The sequence below is a fragment of the Silene latifolia genome, chromosome 6 (assembly GCF_048544455.1).
Source record: "Silene latifolia isolate original U9 population chromosome 6, ASM4854445v1, whole genome shotgun sequence".
Classification (NCBI taxonomy): domain Eukaryota; kingdom Viridiplantae; phylum Streptophyta; class Magnoliopsida; order Caryophyllales; family Caryophyllaceae; genus Silene; species Silene latifolia.
The window spans coordinates 81,021,227-81,044,787 of record NC_133531.1 but is presented as its reverse complement, the minus strand read 5'-3'; the positions used below and the strand labels follow the sequence as shown (position 1 = coordinate 81,044,787).

At 36.5% G+C, this 23,561-nt stretch overlaps 1 protein-coding gene across 1 annotated transcript; it reads left to right on the top strand.

The window, feature by feature from the left end:
• The first annotated feature begins 274 nt into the window (after positions 1–274).
• LOC141586931 (abscisic stress-ripening protein 3-like) lies at positions 275–2,334 on the top strand. Its single transcript, XM_074408341.1, has 2 exons — positions 275–564; positions 1,983–2,334. The coding sequence occupies exons 1-2, from the start codon at positions 400–402 to the stop codon at positions 2,163–2,165; spliced, it is 348 nt and encodes a 115-aa protein (XP_074264442.1). The 5' UTR covers positions 275–399; the 3' UTR covers positions 2,166–2,334.
• The last annotated feature ends 21,227 nt before the right edge of the window (positions 2,335–23,561 follow it).

The following is a 23,561-nucleotide window of genomic DNA, read 5'->3' as shown; positions in this document are numbered from 1 at the left end:
ACTTAACCTTTGGTCATAGTAAAGCATTAATTAAATAATAATAAAAAAAAAAAGAATATGAGCCCGAGTGTTCATATGAAATTAATCTAAAATAGTAAAATCTTTATTTCAAAAACCAATTTATAAAGAACAATATTATATATCTGCGCACATTCACCACCCTCCGTGACTCCGTTATATGGATATAAAATTATAACTCATTTGCACTGTGAATTTTACGGGTTTAATACCGGTTAATTAAGATTTGATATAATTACTATGCACCTCGGATCACAAATCACAATCTATCCAAAGCAAGACATCTTCTTGTTATATAAGTAGAACCTTGGAAGCCTAACTAACTCACATATATATCTCATATATACATTTCCACAACAATATCTATATATAGTAATAACCATGTCAGAGGAGAAACATCACCACGGCCTCCTTCACCACCACAAGGATGGCGATAAGGGCGCTGAGTTGAAGACGGCTGAAGATTATAGGAATGAACAGAAGGAACATAAGCATAAGGAGCACTTGGGTGAGCTTGGTGCCACCGCCGCTGGCGCCTTCGCTCTTGTATGTCATTACTCCTTATATCATTTCACTTTCATTCACTTGGATCCCTTCATTCTGTTTTTTCTTTCTTTCTTTGAATCTTTATCAAACGGAAGAAATGTAAAATCAATAACCAAATATCGCCTAATTTAATTTTTTAATCCAAGGAATCAACAATTAAATTATACATCGCGTAAATTAGATTACTAGGAAATTTTTAGTCTAATTAATTTGACACTAAAATTACCGTATCATGACAAAGATCGTGGATATATATAAGTACGTAACAGTTTTCAATTTTCATGGACCATGGCACCATGCAATGGTGAATGGGTGGTGATACGTAAATACGTTGACCGTCTAACTTATACTCCCTCTGTCCCAGTCAATTGTTCTATTTTATTTTAGGGTGTCTTATTCATTTGTTTAATTTTTTTATATTATGAAGGGTTTATGAGTAATTTGAAAGATACACTCTCTCATTGTGGTTCATTTGTCATACACTAACAACAACCACAAATGGTTCCATCCCCTTTGCTTGATCTTTGCGCTAAATTAAAGGTAAACAAATGATATGGACAAAGTATATCCTAAAAGTAGCCACTTATTTATTAACTGGTTTAGATCTCATGCAATTGCATGGTTTTTTTTATAAAGAGGAGATATAAATGAGCAAAAATTAAACATATTACTTTACTTAATATTAATATTAAACGTTAAACATGTAATAAATAGCATATAAAATGGAAATGAAAAGATAGAAAAGATAAAAATTGACACTTTTTCATTTTATAATCGATTGGTTATCAAACTCCTAGCGTTTTAGAGTCAAAACATTATTCAAATAAAATACTTACAAAATTTCTTTATCTTTCTCTATTTTTTTCCAGACTTTGCTTCATAATATTTACATAACATAATTTATTTATTAATTATTATGATATTTTTTTCATTAACAAAACTTATCTGTAGTATATATCTTGATTTATATAGTGTTTCATGTGCCGAACTAAAAAATTTAACGGTTGTCATGTCCACTAATATTATTTAGTTTTTATTTATTACAATGACAACATTGGTGTTAGCCCTTTATATTTATCATATCATATAATATAAAATCCAATCCCAATTTATTTTCTTATTTAAATTGGGAAATTAAAAATCCAAAAACTCATTTGCTTCCTTATTAGATCAAGGGTGTTTTGAAGGGAAAATTATTCGATAGACTTATTCTCATAGTATATAGGAGATAGGAGATTGATCTATAGATGTGTTGGCTAAAATATGTTTAGTCTATATTACTATATATAGACCTCATCATTTTGAATTTGTTAGATCCGGGATAATCTAAAACTAAGGTCCTTTCTTTTGGACTCAAAACTGATTGAATGGAAAATATTTCTGAATCATAATCTAATTGTTTGTGGTAAATTTGATAGCATGAGAAACATGAGGCAATGAAAGACCCAGAGCACGCACACAGGCACAAACTGGAGGGAAAGATAGCGACAGCCGCAGCAACAGGAGCAGGTGGGTATGTCTTCCATGAGCATCATGACAAGAAAGAGGCTAAGCATGAATTGAAAGACGCTGAAGGAAAGAAGCACCACCACCTCTTCTAAGCCCTACCATTTGTTATTGTTGAGATATCAACATAACGTTATTAGAATAATGTATTAGCATTATGATATATGGTAATAATATTAGAGAATAAGATATTCTAGTAATGCCTAGATTAGTGAACTAAATATTTAGGTTATTTAATTTGTTAAGTTATGTAGGTTTCGGTTTCGGTTTCACTTTATCTGATCTATCTAATACTCCCTCGACATTTCTATGTTCTTCCCATTTCATTATAATACTAGTCACATATAATGGAGAAATGGGAAGAACATTAAAATGTAGAGGGAGTACTATATATATAAACCGGAAACTAGGTGCTCCAATGGAAAGACAAATATATATAAAACTCCATATACTATGTAGTTTGGATGTATAAAGATGTTAATTGTATAGAGAGAGAGAGAGGGAGGGAGAGATACGCTAATTGAAAGATAGCGACTACTATGAGAGTTGACATAGCTTTATAAGGTGGCTAGCCATGCACGATATTATAAATGTCAAGACCAAATTGGTGAAAAAAAACTAACGAATTATGTTGTATTTGTGGTACTAAACTTGAAACTGTTGCACACTTATTGTTTTGTTGTGCTTTCGCTTGACTACTGGAATGTTGAACATCCTTATCCCTATTGTTGATACTTGACGACAATGGAGTGTGAAGAAAAGCTCGAGGTCCAATGGGTGCAGATGCATCATGTTTGGTGTATTATTATTGATGGGGGCAATACTACATTACATGGAAGGTGGGGAATGATAGCCTCTATAGTCTGGTTGTTTAACGGCCAAAGATATTGTTCAACAAGTCATAGCAAGTGTCAAGTGTGAAAGGCAGGCTGCAACATACCAGCAGGACTAACATCAGCTAATATGATGTGGATAAGTTTTTCAACTTTTGTTTGTTAAGTGTTAGGTTTTAAGGGATAATATTGTAGTGATTGGATTGGTGCACAAATACTATCTTACAACCAGTTGTATATTAGCATTGTACAACCGTCTCAAAGTTGTTGAGTTATTTACACAAAGTTGTCGAGCTATTTTATAAGTTATTGAGCTAATTTAAAAAGTTATTGAGTTTAATAATTATTCCTCTTAAGCTCAATAACTTTGTATTGTAACTCGACAATTTTGTTAGTAAAGCTCGACAACTTTATAACAAAACTCGACAACATTGAAAAGGTTGTACATAAACTACATACAACCAGTTGTATAATCTACTAATTGGGATTGGTGTGGGAGTGTGTCCCCTCTCCTCTAACTTGATTTTGTATTGTTCATTAATTTTCTAATACAATTTTATATTTAACCAAAAAAAGTGAACGAGATTGAAAAAAAAAAGTGAACGAGATTGAAAAAAAGTTAAACCCATTATATAGTTGAATACAATAAATAAAAAGATTAATTCATAAGAATAATCCAAACTATTGGTCGCCTTCTCATAATAATCCAAACCATATTTTAACTCACAATAAACCATACTATTACCTACTTCTTCTCGTAACAATCTGAGTAACCGGTTACTTGTTTAACCCGTTAACTTACCCCCATTTTTTTATTTTTCTTTTCTAGTTAATGGCCCCTCACTCACACCCTCCTCCCTCGTCATATCACCACCACCACAATCAGCAAACCACCGCACATCAATCACCGAACCATGACCACAATCAGCCATTGACCCACCGACATCACCAAAGACTCTACCCATCTCACCACCATCCTCATCAATCACATGATTAACGCCATCTGTCCCTTTATGCTATTTTAATCCTAATTTTCGATTCCTTTACAAAAACAAAATAAAAAGTTGTTCATATATGATTGATGATTTGGTAAACCATTGATGAACCAATATTGGGGATAAAAGCTATTCAAAAATGTCGATTAAGAAATGCTCTTTGTATAGTAAGGTTCTTTAATTGCTTTTATGGGCATTTAAAAATTGGGTTTCTTGAGTCTCTTTGTCGGTTTAAGCTGGGCAAAGGCAGAGCATGGTCATTTGATAATGACGGTGCGGAATTAGGGGCCGAAGGTGGTGGTTAGATGGTGGTGGAGGCATATTTGGGTGGTAATGTAGTGGGCAGTTGAGGGTAGCAATTTATTTTAGCTTTAACCTTTAGAATCGGAAACAAAAGTTAAAAAAAAGCTAAAATAAATTAGTAGTGGGCAGTGGTACAACTCTTTGATTTCCGAAACTAAGCTTCTTTTGGCTTTGCTTTGATACCCTTCACCCAAATATACAAGAATACTCCAGCAAGTTTAATTCTAGGAGAAATTTGGGGAAGAAAATGATGACTGAACATGTAGGAGACAGTTGACATATTCGGTAGCAGTGCACAGATCAACATACAATTTGCTAAGAAATGGATGAGGAAATATAGTGGCGGTTGTGCTTTTGCGGGGGGAGGCAGTAGAGAGGCAGTGAGGGTATTTTGATATAGTAGGTCATCTTAACTTGGTGTAGCAGGTTAAAATTAAGCTAGTGTATTTTGAGAAGAGAGTATGGAATGTTGGGTTTATTTTAGGTTAAAATATAGTTCGGATTATTTTGAGAAGATGGGTAATAGTATGGATTATTCGTATGAATTAACCCTAAATAAAAAAACAACTCTGAACTGTTTTGTAAATATATTTGGAAGAAAAGGTTGCTCAGAAAACATAAGCAAGACAACTGAATATTTTTGAGCAAGAAACCAGAGCCCCTTATGCAAGAAATCGGTTTTCCTCCAGCAAGAAATCTGGTTTGCACTCTCACAAAATTGAGTTCAATTTTCGCACAAGAAAATACTTAAATGGTACTCCCTTAGTTTTTTTTATATGTCATTTTAGTAATATTCACACAAATTAAGAAAAGTTACTGAAAAACTAAAGGAGTTGGAGTAATTAATTTGCCACAATACCAACATCTTAGAATTAAGAAAAGCTAGAAACCATTAGCAGATTTTACTTATCTTACAAATCCCAAGGTGTACTTTCTGTTTTCTTTATCTCCATTAGCCAATGAAAAACATATTGGGTGTTAAAGCATTAAATGCAGCTGCTAGGGAAAAATTCAATAACAATGAAAACGCATGGGATAAAGCAAGACGTCAAATATAGCGAAAAAAAATCCATTCTCTTAAACGACATATAAAAAGGAATGGAGGAAGTAAGTTGGTAATGTTCATGGGAACCACAAACAATGTCAGAAATAGAAAAATGCAAAAGACTCATTTATAGAAAGTGACCTGTTATGCAAGAAGGATTGTTTTGCAAGACACACAAAGGTTTCTTCACATTTTAAATACTCAACAATGTTTCTTAAAAACATAACTCGTTCAAGTTGAAAGCGTTTCAATAGTTGTTTAGAAATTTTCTTTCAAAGACGAGTTAGAAACCACAGTGACATTCACTATTGTTATGAAGCACTTAGTGTGAACCTCCGCGTAATAACGATAAATAAACAAAAAACATGCAGCGGAAAAACATGGATTTTAAAAACTTTTCATAAAACACGTGGAGTCGCCATCAAATAAGTCAATAGGTAACATACGTAAAGTAGATACAACCAAAATAAAGTGGTTAGCTATCAAGGAGGAAACATATCCCAAAACAATAAGTCTCAAAAGTGAGTCTAAGCTAATCGTAAGGTAAACATCGAGCATTATCGACGCCCGCTAGCTCACGCGAGTCTTCACCCTAAGTAGCTTCGACTCCCACCTGTTCATTCATTAAAAATGAATGCCACAGTGAGTGTGGGAGTAACCCGAGGTTTTCTCAACCATATTTAAAACACGCATAAATAAGAGCATTTCAAGCATGATTCGACATAATCAAATAACTTAAACAACATGACACGAGAAAGAGTATATATTCAATGTATGTGAAGTCAAACATCAACAATGGTATACAATGCAAGGTAATTGTATGACTAATCCAATCAAACTATCCATACAAACACGTAAATCAACTCCCACTGTAAATGACATGTACAAAGCAAGCGGGACTAACAAGATAAGACTCAAATCCTCCTGATAGGACGACGATAATAATACCGTCCTAGTCTAAACCTGGATCCAAACTCTCGGAATTAACATTTTCCGATTCGACATGCGATAAACATTTCACATCCAAAGCTCGAGACATAGCACACATACCGTAACCAAAGCTCGAGTAACCCCTAATCGGAAATATGACACACATTCCGTAACCAAAGGTCCGAAGAAGGGTGGACGAGTAACCTCAATCCGGAAACATGACACACATATCATACCCAAAGGTCCGAAAGAAGGCAAAAAGAATGTCAAGCTATTGAACAATGCATAATGACACCACCTTGCATGAATACAACATTTGACGGTCGGGTCAACAAATGCTATGTGTTCGCCTCCTTACAACGTCGTTATATTCACACTACCAACACGTGAAATTCACTCACACGACTTAGACATCAAGTCCAGCTAACAAGAAATGAGAGCCCATAATGAATAAGAGTTTGACTCAATCCAAACAAACATGATTCCAATGATCATTTAAAGCAAACATGATATACATAAGCGAAACATCCAAAAATCGTCACTAACATGAAACTTTATAATAAGCATAAGACTAACATATTTGGGACATAATGTAACGCCCCAGATAAGCAGACAGGCAGCTCAAAATAACTCTTTTTATTAATAATAGATAGCAGCGGAATTATAAGGCGTCACCGCCGTATTTCCCATCTGGAAAATACAAGGCTATTACAAGAATAAAGATAAATACACTTGTTAAAGATAAAAACTAATAACTCTATTACATATACATCCTATTAGGTCATTAATCCTATCTGAAAATCCTCACACTTATTCTTCCCCAAAACTTGTACCTGAAAAAGAATGAAAGTAACGGAATCAGCCAACCACAGGCTGAGTATGACTCTGGTCACCTCCAATGGTCCTACTACCTCCATTTTAATATTTTACTTCTTCTTGGTCGCACAAGTATAAAATAGGTCACATGAACAAGTCGAATAATTATTAAATAGACGTGTACAACCTGCCATCTCAGCATGCAATAACTCACTTTACAATTATACCGGTCTACCATTACTGAATAGAGACACATTACGTACGGAGTAGAAACTCCCCTGGGCTAAGCCCTCCTCCATGTACATAGGATCCCAGGTCTAAGACCCGAGTAAACCCCCTGGCACTTTCACCAGTAATAATCAGAACCTTAGTTCACATGAGGCCGTGCCCCCTTCCATGTACACAGGATAAAATTTTAATGTCATCTCTCTCCCGTAATTGTATCCCGAATGCTACAATTGGCCAATAGTACATTATAACAATAATACTAACATGACAATCAAATTTTCATATAAAGACTGCTAATATAACATGCGAGTTACATAATGATAATATAAAATTATAGGGTCGATTATACTACACAATAACCACTCGTTATCAATTATTTCTACGACGAATGATCTCGAAATCATACCTTACACCAAATAAATGACGAATGAACGGATTAATTAACATACGCCATGTTACCGTGATTTATTAATAAGCGAATAATACAAAGTAATGTTTTATGTGTATGTATACTTGTGTAGTTGCATGAGATTTTGAGAATGTGAGATAAATGAACGAGGGATGGCCTTTTATAGCCAAAACAAGGTCGGCTAATATGTGTTAGTGCACAAGTTGTATTTTACCACATCTTTTTTAGTAACTAAGAAACGTAAACTTAGCTATTTGCATGCATAACAACAAGCATACTTATCTAATTACTCAAAATATTCTAACCATAATATGACTATAATATTAAGATATTATAATAGTTAAATTAGTACGTAATGAGTTACATTATTATATAACTGATTGTTATTCGTATTACACCTAGTAACGACGACATATTTGCGAGTAATCACAAGATTAACAAATTTAATGAACTATTTGTTTTTTTGGGATATTACTGTAATACTACGGTTTTCTTTGTCTATGGGTACTCTATCGAGTGGGACTTACTATGTCGAGTAAGTATATTTTTATACGAAACAATAGTCTGTCTGATGGGTACTCGATCGATTAAGGGGCACTCGATCGAGTAACTTACTTTTACAGGTTGTTTTTGACGGAATTTGTTAATAACGTGTGATTCATATTTAAAGGTTTCTGTCACTTTAGTCATCACTTTTACTTTTTCTAAAAACCCTTCAAAGAGAAAAGAAGTTACGTTGTCTCCGTCGTCGCGTTACTATCAAATCCCAAAGGCTAAGATTGTGGGATCGTCACGTTCTTTACACCGTTGAGTTCGTCGTGTCGAGGGTAAGATCCTTGTATAATTTTTATGATGTTTCATTGAGTTTGGTTAATACCCTAATTGGATAAATTGAGGGTTTTGGGAGTATTGTGTTTATTAGATGGTGATTGTATGATTGCATGTTTGATAGGAGGTGATTTTATTGAAGAACGATTTTGATTAGCTGCTAGACCGTCTGTGGTGATTGCTTTTCCAGGTAGGGTTTCCCTACTCAGTATTAGTTACATAATGTGTGGTGATTGTGCTGTAGTTAGTGATTGGTGGTTGATTCAGACGGTTGTGATTTCATATTGTTGATTGATTCAGACGGTTGTTTATTTTGTATTGCGATTACTATTTAATTGTCTGTGATCTTCGGGGTGCGTCCCTGGCTGAGTGGAGTCACTTGCGGGAGTGGCTTCACGCCCTTAATTCGCCTTCTGTGGAACCCACCACAGAAGGAATGTGCACATTAATGAACATGGGTTTATCGCTCAATGGAGATGAGCGGGGCTTAGGTAGGAACGGCTGCGGTCCCCCACTGGCGACGAGGAGTATCTATTGCGATGGGTACTCTGGCAGGGCTATACACTTTAGTGTGTAGTCAGTTATGAGGTGATTGGAGATGGAGACTGGGATTGTGTGTGAGCTGTTTGTATGATTGTTTCAGTGTGGCTTTGATTGTGTAATTAGTACTGACTCCGTTTAAATGTTTTAAAAACTGTGGTGATCCATTCGGGGATGGTGAGCGATTATTGAGCAGTATGTTATGACGCGTATGTGATAGCCGGGATGAGTCATCACGTGGCGATTAGAAGTCTTCCATTTGATCGACGATGTTTTATAGTTTTGACAGTTTTATCAGTAGACCGTCTGAGAACCTTGTATTTCAGTTTAACAGTTTTGGTTTTGATTATGTAATCACTTTAAACTATATTGTTAATTAAATTATGTTTCTTCATTGTCATTTGGTTATCATTGCCTCGGGTAACCGAGATGGTGATGTTCTCATACCTTAAGTGGTCCTGGTAAGGCACCTGGAGTATAGGGTGTCACAAAATGGTATCAAAGAGACGATTTTGAAACCTGTAACTAATGAACCTAATGAATATAGAGAGTATAAATTAAAATGAACCCGGGGTAGAAGTTGTAGAAGCTAATGCAAAAACTCGGGAGACGTCCTAAAGTCGCGAACTTGCCCTACAATTTTGAACCGGTCAGCATGGGATATATGTCGGGATCATTATGTGCTTATCATGTGCTTTGTGTATCTATATAGTAGTATGTTGTGTGAATTGATGGATGCATGCATGTGGAGGATGGGAGATCTGAGTTGAAAGATGATGATGACGTGGATTGTATGTTGGTTGATTATAAAGCATGAAAGTATAATGATTGATATATATAATGTGGCATGTTAGAATTATGAAAGGAAAAGTGTTTTGTTTATATATATAAAGCGATGCGTAAGTATATATGTTGTTGTTGTCATTACGTAAGAGTATAGAAAGTTGGGAGTGTGAATTGAACATGTGTTGGGTGAATATGTTGAACGGTTATGGTGGATAAATATGTGGTATGATGGATGAATTGGTGGAAAAAGATGAATAATCGTTGTATGATAATATGATTTCTGATAAAGCATGTTGAATGATGGAAGAAATTTTATAATGTTGCTATGTTAGTAACATGTGAATAGGAGATTTTATGTCGTGTATTATGTTATTGTTGTATGTAAAGATATAGAATAAAAACATGTGGGTAAATCATGGTTGACGAGTTAAATAATCTATGTGCATAATGAATGTTGTTGCTTGGCTTTTGAAGATAGTAACATGTGATTAGGAATACTGGTTTTATGAGTATTGAGTTGTTTTTGTTTACCTTGTTGTTGTTTAAGTTGTTTGGAAGTAAAAATCAAGTAGTTATGTTTTTCGATTATAGAGAGGTTATCTTTAAACTGTTATAACTTGATATGTATGTATGATTTTGATGTGATTCCAATTGGAGGTGATAGCTTGTTCTTTTACGATTCTAACGATAGGTCACACGCCCAAAATGACCGAGAAATGAGTGAGATATGACCGTTTTACGAAAATTGGACAGTGTTGAGAAATGCGTAGGGTACTCGATCGAGTGGCCCTCACTCGATCGAGGGCACCTCTTGTTACTCGAATGAGTAGCCCTTAATCGATCGAGTAACCATGGTAAATTATTTTACGTGCCTCTGACCTTCACCTACTCGATCGAGTAAGTCACTTACTCGATCGAGTGGCCAGTACTCGATCTAGTGACCCATGATTCGGGTCATATGCTTATCTTTTGAATTCGTTGCATATTATGTTTAATTCAAAGGTGTTATTTTGCTTCTTTATGCATTGTTTTACATGTATATTGGTCTTGATACGTAAGTTACTCAATCTTATGATGTAAGGAGTGGCACCTGTAGTGAGTATGAGTTCGGTGGGAAGGACATGAGTTACATGTGGTTGTGATAGATAATGGAAAGAGAAAAAGGAAGATTAGTAGGGCTTAATTGAGACACAGAGCATGTTTTGTGAGATAAGATGAGTGATATGATTGTGTGTTGGGTAATGAAAAAGTAAGTGAATGTGGGCAAGGGATGATGTAAGTTTAAGGAATGTGAGAATGAAAAGATTGAGAGGAAGGATGTGGATAGTAGCAACTTGAGATGTGTAAGGAATTATAGAGAGAGAGGGTTAGATTGTGTTGGTTAAGAATGTATGTAATGAAAGATCGTTGTAGAGGGATGGAGAAGAATGGTATATAGCGAACTTAGTGGAGACATGTCGTGACGTGGATTTTCAGATAGTGAGTGAGTCTGGGAATTTGTATTATCAAGAGGTGAAACTAGTGTGTGATTTTCTTGGGCAGTTAACAGGATGAAATGAGTTTTGGGATTAAAAAAAAAAAACGAGATGGAGTGGGCTGACCGCATAGATTGGTTGGTGATAAGTGTGAGTGATAGCATGATAAGAGAAGATCCATGGTAAGAAAGAGTGAGATGATACTGATATGAAATAATGGGATTCGAGATTTGGAGCAATGAGAAGGTAACTGGAGCACTACAGAGTTAGATAGAAGTAATAAGGAGTTGAACTATTAAATGGTATTGTTGAGTGTAAAGAGAAAAGAAGGGTAAAAAGTAAGCTGGGAAAAATGTTGACAGGAGTTATGTGATAAAGAAGTAAGGAATCGTCGAGATGTGTGATACTATCACGAGGATGCTAGTTAATGATTATATAGGAGTTTTAGGACAACATGATAATCATGCGTTTCGAGGAATTAAGGAAAGTAAAAAGTTGGGTAAGTAATTTGCACGATGTGAGATCTTGGTGGTGAGTTGGATGACGATACAATTAAGGATGGAATTGGAAATAATGTTGAGGTAATTTGGTTGATGGGTTTGATGTTCGTTATTTGGGATGTTCACCAAAGATAGGAAAGAAACTGTGATGTTTAGAGATGAGTGTAAGAGGCTTGATGTCCGAACGATGGTAGTGTTGAGGTATTATCACTAGTGGTTAAGGATGATGATAAATAGGAAAAATGGTCATTCTAAAGAGGTTGATTTTGTAGACACCTGATTGACGTGTATGGTTGTGGGGGAGCATAAGATGTGGTTATAGGAGGCAGTTGCTAGTAGTTGAGTATTAATTTTATGGTTACGTTTGGCAGGAAATGACCGTTGTGCGAATGGGAGAATATGTTATGAGGGGCATATGAGTTAAGCTCGGGCGACAGGTAACCTTTATCGAGTGGTAACTTACGTGATCAGGACTGACTCGTTGGATGTGATTACGGGTCTATGATGTGTATAAATGTTTGTGTGAGGTTCTGATCTCACGAGAAATAGTAGGGTGTGATAGTTATAAAGTTGTTATATGAATGTTTTGGTGATTTATGTTGGGTACAGTAAACTAATGGAATTAGGTTCAAAAAGTAATAATTTGACTGATATGGCATGGCTAGTTAAATTTGTATGTATATTGATGATACATGTTTATTCCGTGAAATGGTAAGGATGATGTTCATGAGGTTCTTATATGTTTATTCTGTATAATATGTTGTATTGTGATCTAGTAAAGCAGCCGTGAGTAAGTTTTATTGTCCGGAAAGTTATTCTGAGTCAGTGTTTGTGGAGTTGTATGTAGTTGTGATGTCTATCGATGTGGTTGTTATGCCTCGGGTGGTGATCCGGGCACGGTACTTAGTGTTGTGATGCGGGTATTTTTGCACTGCGGTGTGGCTGTTGGTGGTGGTGTTGCGATGCCGTCACCGGTTGTGGTGGAGTAGGCGAGATGATTATGATACTAGTTTTGAAAGTACATACCAATTATACATAGACTTTTTGTTTTGTTTGTTGACGTTTTTACCGATTTCATTTGGGAATGAGAGTAGACTATGATATAAAAGAGAGTTGTGTATGTTTTCGTTTTTGTCATGGTATAGTAATATTCTGTTGATGGGACACAGTTGTGAGAAGTTGTTATAGTAATTTTGATCTTGTTTCAAGATGAGGAATCGGTAGACATAGTCATGGCAAGTTATTTGTGGAACATGTGTGGTACTGATATGGACGCTGCAAGTGGTTCATAATCAGATTGTGGGGCAGTGAGTGTAGGGTGTTGAGAATTAGTGTCATGTTAAGTTATGTATAAGTTTTGCGGTAATGAAAGAAAAGAACTTGAGGATCTAGTGTGAGTGTATGTAATAATTGTGGATCGTGAGTTATGAGTATGGAGATTGATGCGGGTATAGAGGATTTTGTCGTTTTGGCAGTAATAGGGAACAATTGAAGTTTTGGTTAAGCTAAAGATTTTGAGGTATAGGTTAGGTGGTGTGACGAGTGAATTGAAATATGAGAATTATTTAAGTAAGAGAGCCTTAGATATGCATGGCGAGTGTTTAGATTATAGGTGGTTATCTTTGACATGCGGTGGTGATGAGGATAATGAGAAGATATAGCTAGGATTTAGTATTAGTGAGTTACGAGGACGTAACATTTATCTTAAGAGCAGTAGGATACGGCGAAGAGAGTTTGATGGTTGTAGATGTTGTAGTATATTTGGAAGTTTGAGTCTTAATGGAGAATAAAGGATGGTTTTCTGTTGTGGTTGATTTTGTTAAAGGTCATGACCGTGCTTGTAGTAGTGTGATGTTTAGTAATCGGAGAATATTTCAATAGTGTTGACAGTTGGATGATGATATTATGAGTGTGAGTAAACCTCGAGGACGAAGTTCCTTTTAAGGGTGTTAGAATGTAACATTCCGTTTGATGTCTATGAGTGTCTTGATATTGGATTTGCTAGTGGATGATATATTACGGAGCTAGCAGCGTTTGTGGACGGTAGTTGGTAGTGTATGGAGTTAGTGTCGAAAGAGATATAATGGAGTTGATACGATATCATGAGCCATGTTGTGGAGGTAGGAATAGTTGGTGGAGTTGGTGTTACGAGTTCATTTTTGGTAGGCTGGGGTTTTGTTTTGAGTTCTTAGTTGCGTTGTTGTGTCTTGATCGAGTTAGTATGTTTGTTTTTGAGTATGGGTTGAACTTCAGGGACGAAGTGTGACACCCTCATTTTTAGCCTTAAAAAAAAGACGTAAATTTTACGGAAAAACTGACAGGATATGTTTGTAATTGGTTCAACTAGATAAAACCCGTAATTTCAAAAATTTTCCTAAACCATTCACAAACATTTCCAGAAGGAGAGTGCCATAACCTGCAATATCTAACAAACTAATTTACATACATAACTAAAGACGCGGGAATATAGTGATACAAACCAAAATAGAAGAGGGAGACATATGTCCCTTCAAAATATATACAAAACCAAAAGTTAAAGGTTTCTACAAAAATAGCCAAACTAGGTCCAAAGTTCTCTTGCTCACTAGCTCGTCCGTGAACCCCAACTAAGCAACAAGTACCCGTCAATCGCATTTTATACAAACACGAAAGCCACAATTCAGTGGGGAGTAACTTCGAGTCCTCCCAGCCACGAAACGTCATATTTAATGTAACATGTAATGTAACATGTAAACAATTTGATAAACCATTTACTTATCAAGTATTCTAACATGTGAACTCTAAACTGACCAATTTAAACTATCATGTGAAACATATAACAAATAGTAATCCAAACTTTATCAATTGTAACCGGCTTACATCTCACCTATTACAATTCATAAAATCACCATACAAGAAAGGGCAATATATCAAAGACATGCATAAGTTCTTAGCACGGTCAATAGTCACTCTGTAACTCGAGTCTATACCACGAGGTAGGGAAGGTAATCGAACCGGTATCTTGGCTCAGCGGTTAATATTAATAAAACATGGCCAAGAAACAACACAACCCTAGCCTAAAATCTGCCTTGAGACCTAGACATGCGGATACACACCACCGCACCCAAGACCCACAATTTTTCTAAAACAAAGTGAGTACCCTAAGGAGTCCACCAAAGGGTTGGCTAGTACTTAAGCTGACCACTTACTATCAAAATAAGTAACGAGGTCATGCCCCAACTTGGATATAAATCCACTAGTCAGGAACACAAAGGCTATCAAGCAGTGAACATATACTCGTCAAAGACTATAAAGACCTATCTATGATGAAGGCCGAAATACTCACCTAGGACCTAGTCCCAGCTAGTCCCAGCTTGAATACTTTAGCCCACACCACACAAGACAAGTAAGACACCCACTTAACCATAAGAGGGCAAAGAGTCCAACCTACCAACATAAATGCTAACATTCTATCATGTGAAAGGCTATATAAATGTCTATTCAAAGACAATCCAACAAAGATCCTCAATAAGTATTCAATACCAATTTCCAATTCTAACAATATTAACCATATTAAAGGTTTCGGGAATCTAGGGCCGTTTCTACAATATAAGAAGCTACTTAAATCAACTAACTACACATGTGAAATAAAAATATAATAAATGGCCTAAAACAAGAAAAAGGCCGATTATCTAATTCATTCAAAATTTCATCCAACCAATTTTTACCCGCAACCCCAGTCTGCGGACAGTGCGGGTTAAATTGCGGTGACCAATCACACAATTGATCGACATCGAATCACCAAAGGGACCAAGGCTCGATTTTTGGCATAATCATCCAACATTACAATTATCGCTATATAATTCATGCTGAGCCTATTCTTTACAATTTCATTTTCTAACCTATACTAACATGTGCAACTACCAATATAAACATAATTTTTACCTTTAACATAATTTTTACTACTAATATGATTTAATTCAAAAGTATACTCATATGTAACTCATACTAACTATGACATTAATAAACCCGAAATGACAAATATTGCATGGAAAACCGCAAACATGCAACGGACCAACCCGGGCCAGCCGTGGCTGCCGCTCTCGCTTACCGCCACTCCCACACCTCCATTTCTCCATTTTTGTTCAAGATAAGACCGTCTGAAACATAATTAATCGTCCCCAATACTAACATGTTAACTTAAACTAACAAAAATACATGAATTAGCCATGCATGCAACCATTTTATCATATGGAATTAACTACTTAAATAAAAATCACAAAACATACAAAAACAACAAAGATTGTGACGATTATTCGTCGAGTAACTCGAAATATGTTACCTTAAGCTAGAAAATGAGCAATTAGCACCTTAAAAACCAAACCCTAACAAGCAACTAGCCGCTATCTTCGACAATATACGAGTCCCCAAACTCGTCCTCCAATTCTTCACCTAATTAAACAATAAAAACACAATAATAAGTATAAAAAACCGAAATTACCCAAAATTGTCTTAAAACAACTTAATGAAAACTGAAATTAAAACATACTAGGTTGTAGATCTCGACGAGAGGATTCCTAAATATAAATTTTATGAAAATCCGTCAAGAAATGAAGAAATTATGGTGAGATTTAGCTTGAAATTATGTTAAAATGGTGTTTTTTTGGTTTTTGGGAAAGTTGAGGAAGATGAACACAAGAAAATCAGAAAAAAGAAAGGAAGGGGGAAGGGGAGCCGCGGGTAAGGGAGAGGAAAGGAGGAAAGGAAGGAGCGGGTTTTTAGTCGGGATTTTTACGAGTCGGTTTTGGCTCGTTTCTATAATAATTAGAACCGTTGGTCAAATGCAAATTCCGACAAGACCAAAGTTCTTAAACACGAGATTACAAGAAAATTGAATACTCATACGACCTATTTCCAAATTCGTTTACCCAATGTTCAAAAGAATTGTCATTTTCCCCCCGATATGCCCTTATTTCGAACTAAAAGATTTTTACACGGTTTAAACTATTTTTAAACATTTCGAAACTATCAAAATAAATACTTTTCTTCAAAATATAATAAAATTATATTTCTTTGAATTATTTTTACTTTAAATACATTAATGTCAAATTTTACTTGATTAATTAATTATTTTCAAATATATTAATGTGGTCCGAAATTACGGGGCGTTACAATCACCCCTCCTTTTAAAAAGTTTCGCCCTCGAAACTTAGAAGGAGAAATTATAGTTATAAGAAAATATAGGTATCTTTTCAATGAAACGGTGATACTCTCGTTGATCAGACAAGAACATCCACATACATATCAAGATATAAAAATATTTCTACACCAATAAATGAGAAAACCCATTATTGGGACGTTTCCAACAACGAGATTTAACACTCATTAATGTATTAAAAATCATAAAAGCATTTTCAAAATTTTAGTTTAAAGTTCTATAATAAGAATAATAATCAAAAGAGCTGTATGAATTTCATGAGGTAAGAATTGAAGTCGAACCTAATTGGGTGTCAAAGATGGAGTTTCATAGGTTACCAACATCAAACTTATGAGAGGAGTATGATGAAATAAGGAAAAGAGGTATGAGCAGTAACGCTCATGATCAAGAAAGAAGGAAAATCAGACAACAAGGAAATGCCAGACACTTTTATCACAAACTACCACAACACCCAAAACGGTTCCAAAAACTTCTAACAACAAAACTCATAACCACATCACTCCCAAGGGTTTCCTCAATCGCTTATGTTACCTCTTCCTAATATATTCCCTGGAACAAGATATTTCACTATAAGTGTGATCTCATCGCTCCAAATTCTCAAACATCCTGAAACAACTTTCACAAGCCTAAGGTCAAGGCTTCCAACAAAGTTATATTCGTATCCAACTAGTGTCAACTATGGGTTCCTCAAATATTCTACAAGGTTCTCATTTCAAAACAAGGTAGTAACATACCAACCCCAAAATCCGAAAAATCAATAGGATCTCAAGTTCCTCTATCCTTTTACTTATTAAGGATTGCCAAAAGCGGAACTACACTCAGCTACACTCAGCTACAACACCGTCCCATCATCTCAAGTACTCAATGCGACCTCAAGGTCTATAAAACTATAGGATTAACAAATTCTTCTCAATACTAAGTCTCTCTCAACTCAAGAACTCTCAAGAGCCAACTAATACCAAATCACATCACCAATCCATTCTAGTCATCAACATCCCCAAGGAGTATTCTTTCAAATTTGATATCCTAAACTTACTTACCATCAAATTCTCAAGGAACAAGGTCATAATTGTAACAACACTTTATCACCTCAGAGTTCCTAAAACCATAAATTGAAATTATGTTCCGTAGCCTAACAATTGGTGTCAACCATACCATTACCCTTTCTAGTTACCAAAACAAGTGCTAAAACCTCCCAATAATGTAGCTTACTCTCACTCTCATACCATACCTCAAGTAGTAATCAATATCACTCACTAACACCAACTAATAATCCCACATTTAACATTTCTCACACGGTAACATATACATTATCAAACCCTCATCTCCAAAGTGATTATGGAAGCCAATCACAAACTCGACTACTTAGTCAATCCTATATCCTCAAGTCACAATTCACTAACTCTGTAAACATGGTCAACAAGGTACCAACTATACTAAGGAGGTAAGGAGTGATAACAGGATAGAGAAACGGTAAAAATATTTTCGAAGGGTGCATGAGCCTGATAAGTTAGGAAACTAAGGAGTCAGACCGTAAAGATAACGGTTGGCAAAAATAAAAGGTATTCGAGTTAAGAAGATATCTAGGGCAAGAAGAAGATACGTAAACCTTGGCATAAAAACAGGGTTCAACAAACGTTAAAGAGAAGGGAAGGAGAACAGAAGCGGCATAATGAAAGGGTTACTGCTTACCAAACACTCACCAAAGCTTATGATCGATATGGTAAGGTTACCTCACTAAGGTGCTCAACAAAGCCTTAAAAGTCCACCAAATCATAGGACTAACAAGGACTCCACGAGGGTAGGTATTCCTCAACCCAATTGGTTCTAAGAGCCAAAATCAATTCACCACACAAATTCATTTGTTACCACCCATGTCCCAAAGTATCTCCTTTACAATTCTCGTCATTGAACTTCACTTACTATGTCATCCCCAAGTACCACAGCTTGTCTATTCCATCATCTCACCACTTAATACTTCTAGTCTCCGATACCATAAATTAGAATCACACCCTTGAACTCACGAACTACATCGAACAACATTCCACCAAAATTCCCAAATCCAGATATGATTAATAAGGTCAACCACGTGTTCTCAAATTTCGAAAGGTCAACAAGGGCTACTCTATACTAGATTTGGTCAACTCAAAAGGTTTAACAAACTAACTAATTCCAAAGTACAATACCAATCCTTTAAGCAACATCAATGTCCTATTATATTCCTTTCAAGGCCTACAAGGATTAGTGCTAACTATCATTCCTTTAATTCTCCACAGGAAACATCGAGACTCTCAAATGAAGTAGCTCAGGTTCATTCCTCAATCATCTATAACAAACAAGCTCTCAAAAGTCATAAATCCCAAGGTGTTTCTCAACTCACTAGGCTCCCATATCAAGCACAACTAACAAGACTAATGACACGTCTGTCGCGTACCTGTCAAAAATAACCAACTGGCTCTAACTAACTAATATAGCTAGGGAAGTCGGGTCGAATCCACAGAGAGGTAGGAATTTGCCAACTAAATTTAAGTTCGTCTAAGTAACCAATTTGGGGGTTTATAAAAGGTGATTTCTAAACTAAGAGAATAAGGGAAAGAGAATTAAAAAGAAGGAGTTTAACAGATAAAAGAGAATAGCTAAGACAACGGTTCACCATAATCATCAGGTCGAGTAATCTAGGTCCCAGGTCAATGCAATACGGTCCAAGGGGTAGCGAACGTCACCTTTCGGTCCTTAATTCACCCTAAAGCGTAAACAGTTTAACTTTCGCCCTCGCTGCAATACTCTATTGCTCGCTACTAGTCTGCCTCTTCCAACCTTTCGGTCCAGGTCAAGGTCCACCAAGAATAAGGGTCTAATTGCGTCGACTCAATTAGGCAATTACAATTAATTGTAGCATTTAAACAACCAAGACGGTACTGATATTAACCTAGTAAATCGATTACTCTCCCTTCAAATCATGGGTCCACTATAGTCTTAGCATAGGAAATTAGCTACTCATAATCGTCGGATTAACAATTACAATAACTGAATAATTAAAACTAAGCATGATGACAAACTATAAAGAGATGATTGAACTATTATAAATCAAAGAGAGGAAAGGAATTAAAACAGTAAATACGATTGAAGAATAAATTAAATTGATAATACCGAATCCGAGTGACAAATGTAGAGAATAGAAATCCAAAAGAACAGTAACAGGAGTAGCAGTCGAATGGTACGTAGTGAAGAGATAGGAGTAACGTGATGTTCTCCTCAGTCTTATACTGCAAAACTGTCTTAAACCTAATCTATGGATTGATTACAAAAGCCCATAAAGGATTAGGCGGAAATAACCAAAAACACACGAAATCCCCTCGATCGAGCAGAGAGATTACTCGATCGAACTCTAAGTCACTCGATCGAGCTAGATAAATCCCTCGATCGAGCACTGCTTGCAGAACATCCTCGATCGACTCCATAAGCTGGTCGATCGACCAATCTTGAGTGTGTAAAGCATTCGATCGAGCACTAAAGCACTCGATCGAGCTATATAGGCGCATCAGGACTTGAATTTCTTCCTTAACTCAGCTCATACGTCCTCCAAGTGTAAGATTCCTAAACTCCGGCTCCTTATTTCCCATGAATGCATACAATTGGGACAATTAAGGCTCGATTTAGCTCCTCCTCGGTCAATTCCTGCAAATTACAATAAACGGACCAAAGTAGAGTATTCGGGGGTATTTGTAGCCAGATGCTACATAAAAAGCACAGAAATGCGTGTAAAAATGAGGTGAAAACCTTATATAAAAGACACGCATCAAATCTCCCCAAACCAAACCCTTGCTTGTCCCCAAGCAAATATGAATGCAATTAAGGGTGAACAATAGAACGGGACCAACGCATCAGCTACAAATCATCCACTAGAACCAATTTAATGCAACAAAATGACAAAGTGGCAACCGAAAAGTGCAAACGAGTTAAATTAATGTTTCAAGCTTACTGAACCGTCGACCTTGCAAGACTCAAAGATGTCGGACTCTCACGGGTCGCTCGTCACTCAAAATCAGGTAGAAGGTGAGTATATATGTGAAAGATAGGGAAGAATCAGACACTCACCTAACTCGACCTATAAGAACATGCATGCAGTTAACATGAATAAAGTCTCTACAACCGTACATATGCATTCCAACCATACTAATGACCAAGACACGTGCCGAGGACTTACATTTGGGTTATTGAGATAATGGGTAAGAAGGGGCTAAAATGAATTTGGATATGTGGGGTTAATAGCTAGGCTAGCAACAACGGATCCAAATATAGACTGCATCCCAACTTCGTACTCATAACAACAAGATGAAACGGTGCAAAATTATGCACTAAACTCACAAAACCGAAAGTCGTCAACTCCCCATAAGATATAAATAAGACATGGGAGTGTGAAACATTGTGCAATTCTCATTCTTTTTTTTTCATTTTGAATTTTTTCTGTCTCTTTTTTTTTTTCTTTCTTTTTTTTTTCTTTTTTTTTTCTCGTTCCATTTTTTTTCACAATTCAACACATTTTTTCTTTCTTTCCCCTCAATTCTTCCACCATCTTCTGAAATCAGATGAAATAACCATATTGCAATAACACATTCCAAGAACTACTCGTTACTAGCTCAGCTAGGGTAGGAAATATTATAGAAAGTAGTTGATAGGACAAAAAGGCAATTTGGCTATGTGAGGCTCATGGGTAGAATGAAATAAGGGGGACCGCCTCTCCTAACACGTGTCACCATCCACAGACCGAATGCATACAGGTATTAAGAAGACTGGACTCATGCTTATGCAAATTGGTGTTACATGTCTTAAAGAGAGTACTACTCACATCCTAAATGAAACCGGTCATGAATGTCACCAGTTTAATAAGCTCTAACCTCAGAATGTATTGTAGCTTGCCGACATAAAGAATCAAGTCTATTCGTTCAGATAAGAGAGAAACAAAACTCGTAGATTATGCACATAATCATGCCAGGTAAATGTCAAGAATATGCCAGGCTCAAGTAAAGATTCAAAGTAGCGTCAATGGTCAAACGTTCCGACTCAATTTAAACATGAAAATTTTGAAAATTTTTGAATTTATGATTTTTATATGAATTTTTTGAATTAATTAAAACAACAATGCATGCGGAAATAAATAAACGTGCAAGCAAAAATGCAAGAAACATGCAGACACAGATATGGATGCATACCTCCCCAAACCAAACCGTACAATGCCCTCATTGTACCAAAAATATGGAAAGAAATGCAAACTGAAAAGAAGGGAGAAGTGGAGTCGGAAAACTTACAAAACGTCATATAGCGGGACCTCCCCAAACCGACCATGAACATGGGAGGTCAAAGAAAGTCAAACAGTGGCTTTGTAGACGTAACACACGGAAATTGGAGGTCATAACTACTCGATCGAGCGCCGAACTCGATCGAGCGAACCAGTGTATTGGAAGGGCTCGATCGAGTGACACCCACTCGATCGAGTAAGCACGGTTAGGGATCTGGTCGATCGAGGACATAATCCCTCGATCGAGTAGCAGCCGCATCAGAAAGTGCTCGATCGAACACGAAAATCCTTCGATCGAGTACCTTAACCTGCAAAGGACGCATAAAAGCAAGGAAGGCACAAAAATTGTTCATAAAACAGCGTCTAATGTTTAACGTAAAGCTAAAGAAAAACAAATAGTTCAACAAAAAGTACAAATAAAAACTGTCTGGGCTGCCTCCCGGAGAGCGCTGGTTTAAGAGGTCCCGCACGACCTTTCTGGTATCAAGTAACTGGCGCGTCGAGCTCGTCGAAGTGCAAGACTTCAACGCGGTTGTCCGCTTCACTTGCCTCATGGTAATGCTTCACATATTGGCCATTCACCTTGAATCTATGACCCTCGGAATCTTCAAGCTCCACGGATCCAAATTTGGTAACAGCTGTCACCGTGTATGGACCACTCCATCTGGACTTCAACTTGCCAGGAAATAGTCTCAAACGGGCATTGAACAGCAACACCTTATGCCCCACATGAAACTCCCGAGGTAAGATTCTCTTGTCATGCCATCTCTTCGTCTTTTCCTTGTAAATGCGCGTCATCATAGGCATTAAGCCTAAACTCTTCCAATTCATCTAGCTGCAAAAGACGATTCTGACCACACAATTTAGGATCATAATTAAGCTCACGAATTGCCCACCAGGCCTTACATTCCAGCTCAACAGGTAAGTGACACGATTTCCCATAAACTAACCTATAAGGTGATGCACCAATTGGTGTCTTAAAGGCAGTTCTATAAGCCCATAACGTGTCATCTAGCTTAAGACTCCGTCTTTTCCGTGATTTAGAAACTACCTTAGACAAGATCTCTTTCAGCTCACGATTAGAGACCTCTACTTGACCACTAGTTTGGGGATGATACCCCAAACCACGCCTGTGTTGACACCAACTCTAGATGACATGGAAGTGAGTTTCTTTTCTTTAAAATGCATTCCCCCATCACTAATGACGACCCTAGGGACACCAAAACGGGGAAATATGATCTTTTTGAACATTTTTATCACGGTCTTACCATCACAATGGGGTGAAGCAATTGCCTCAACCCATTTTG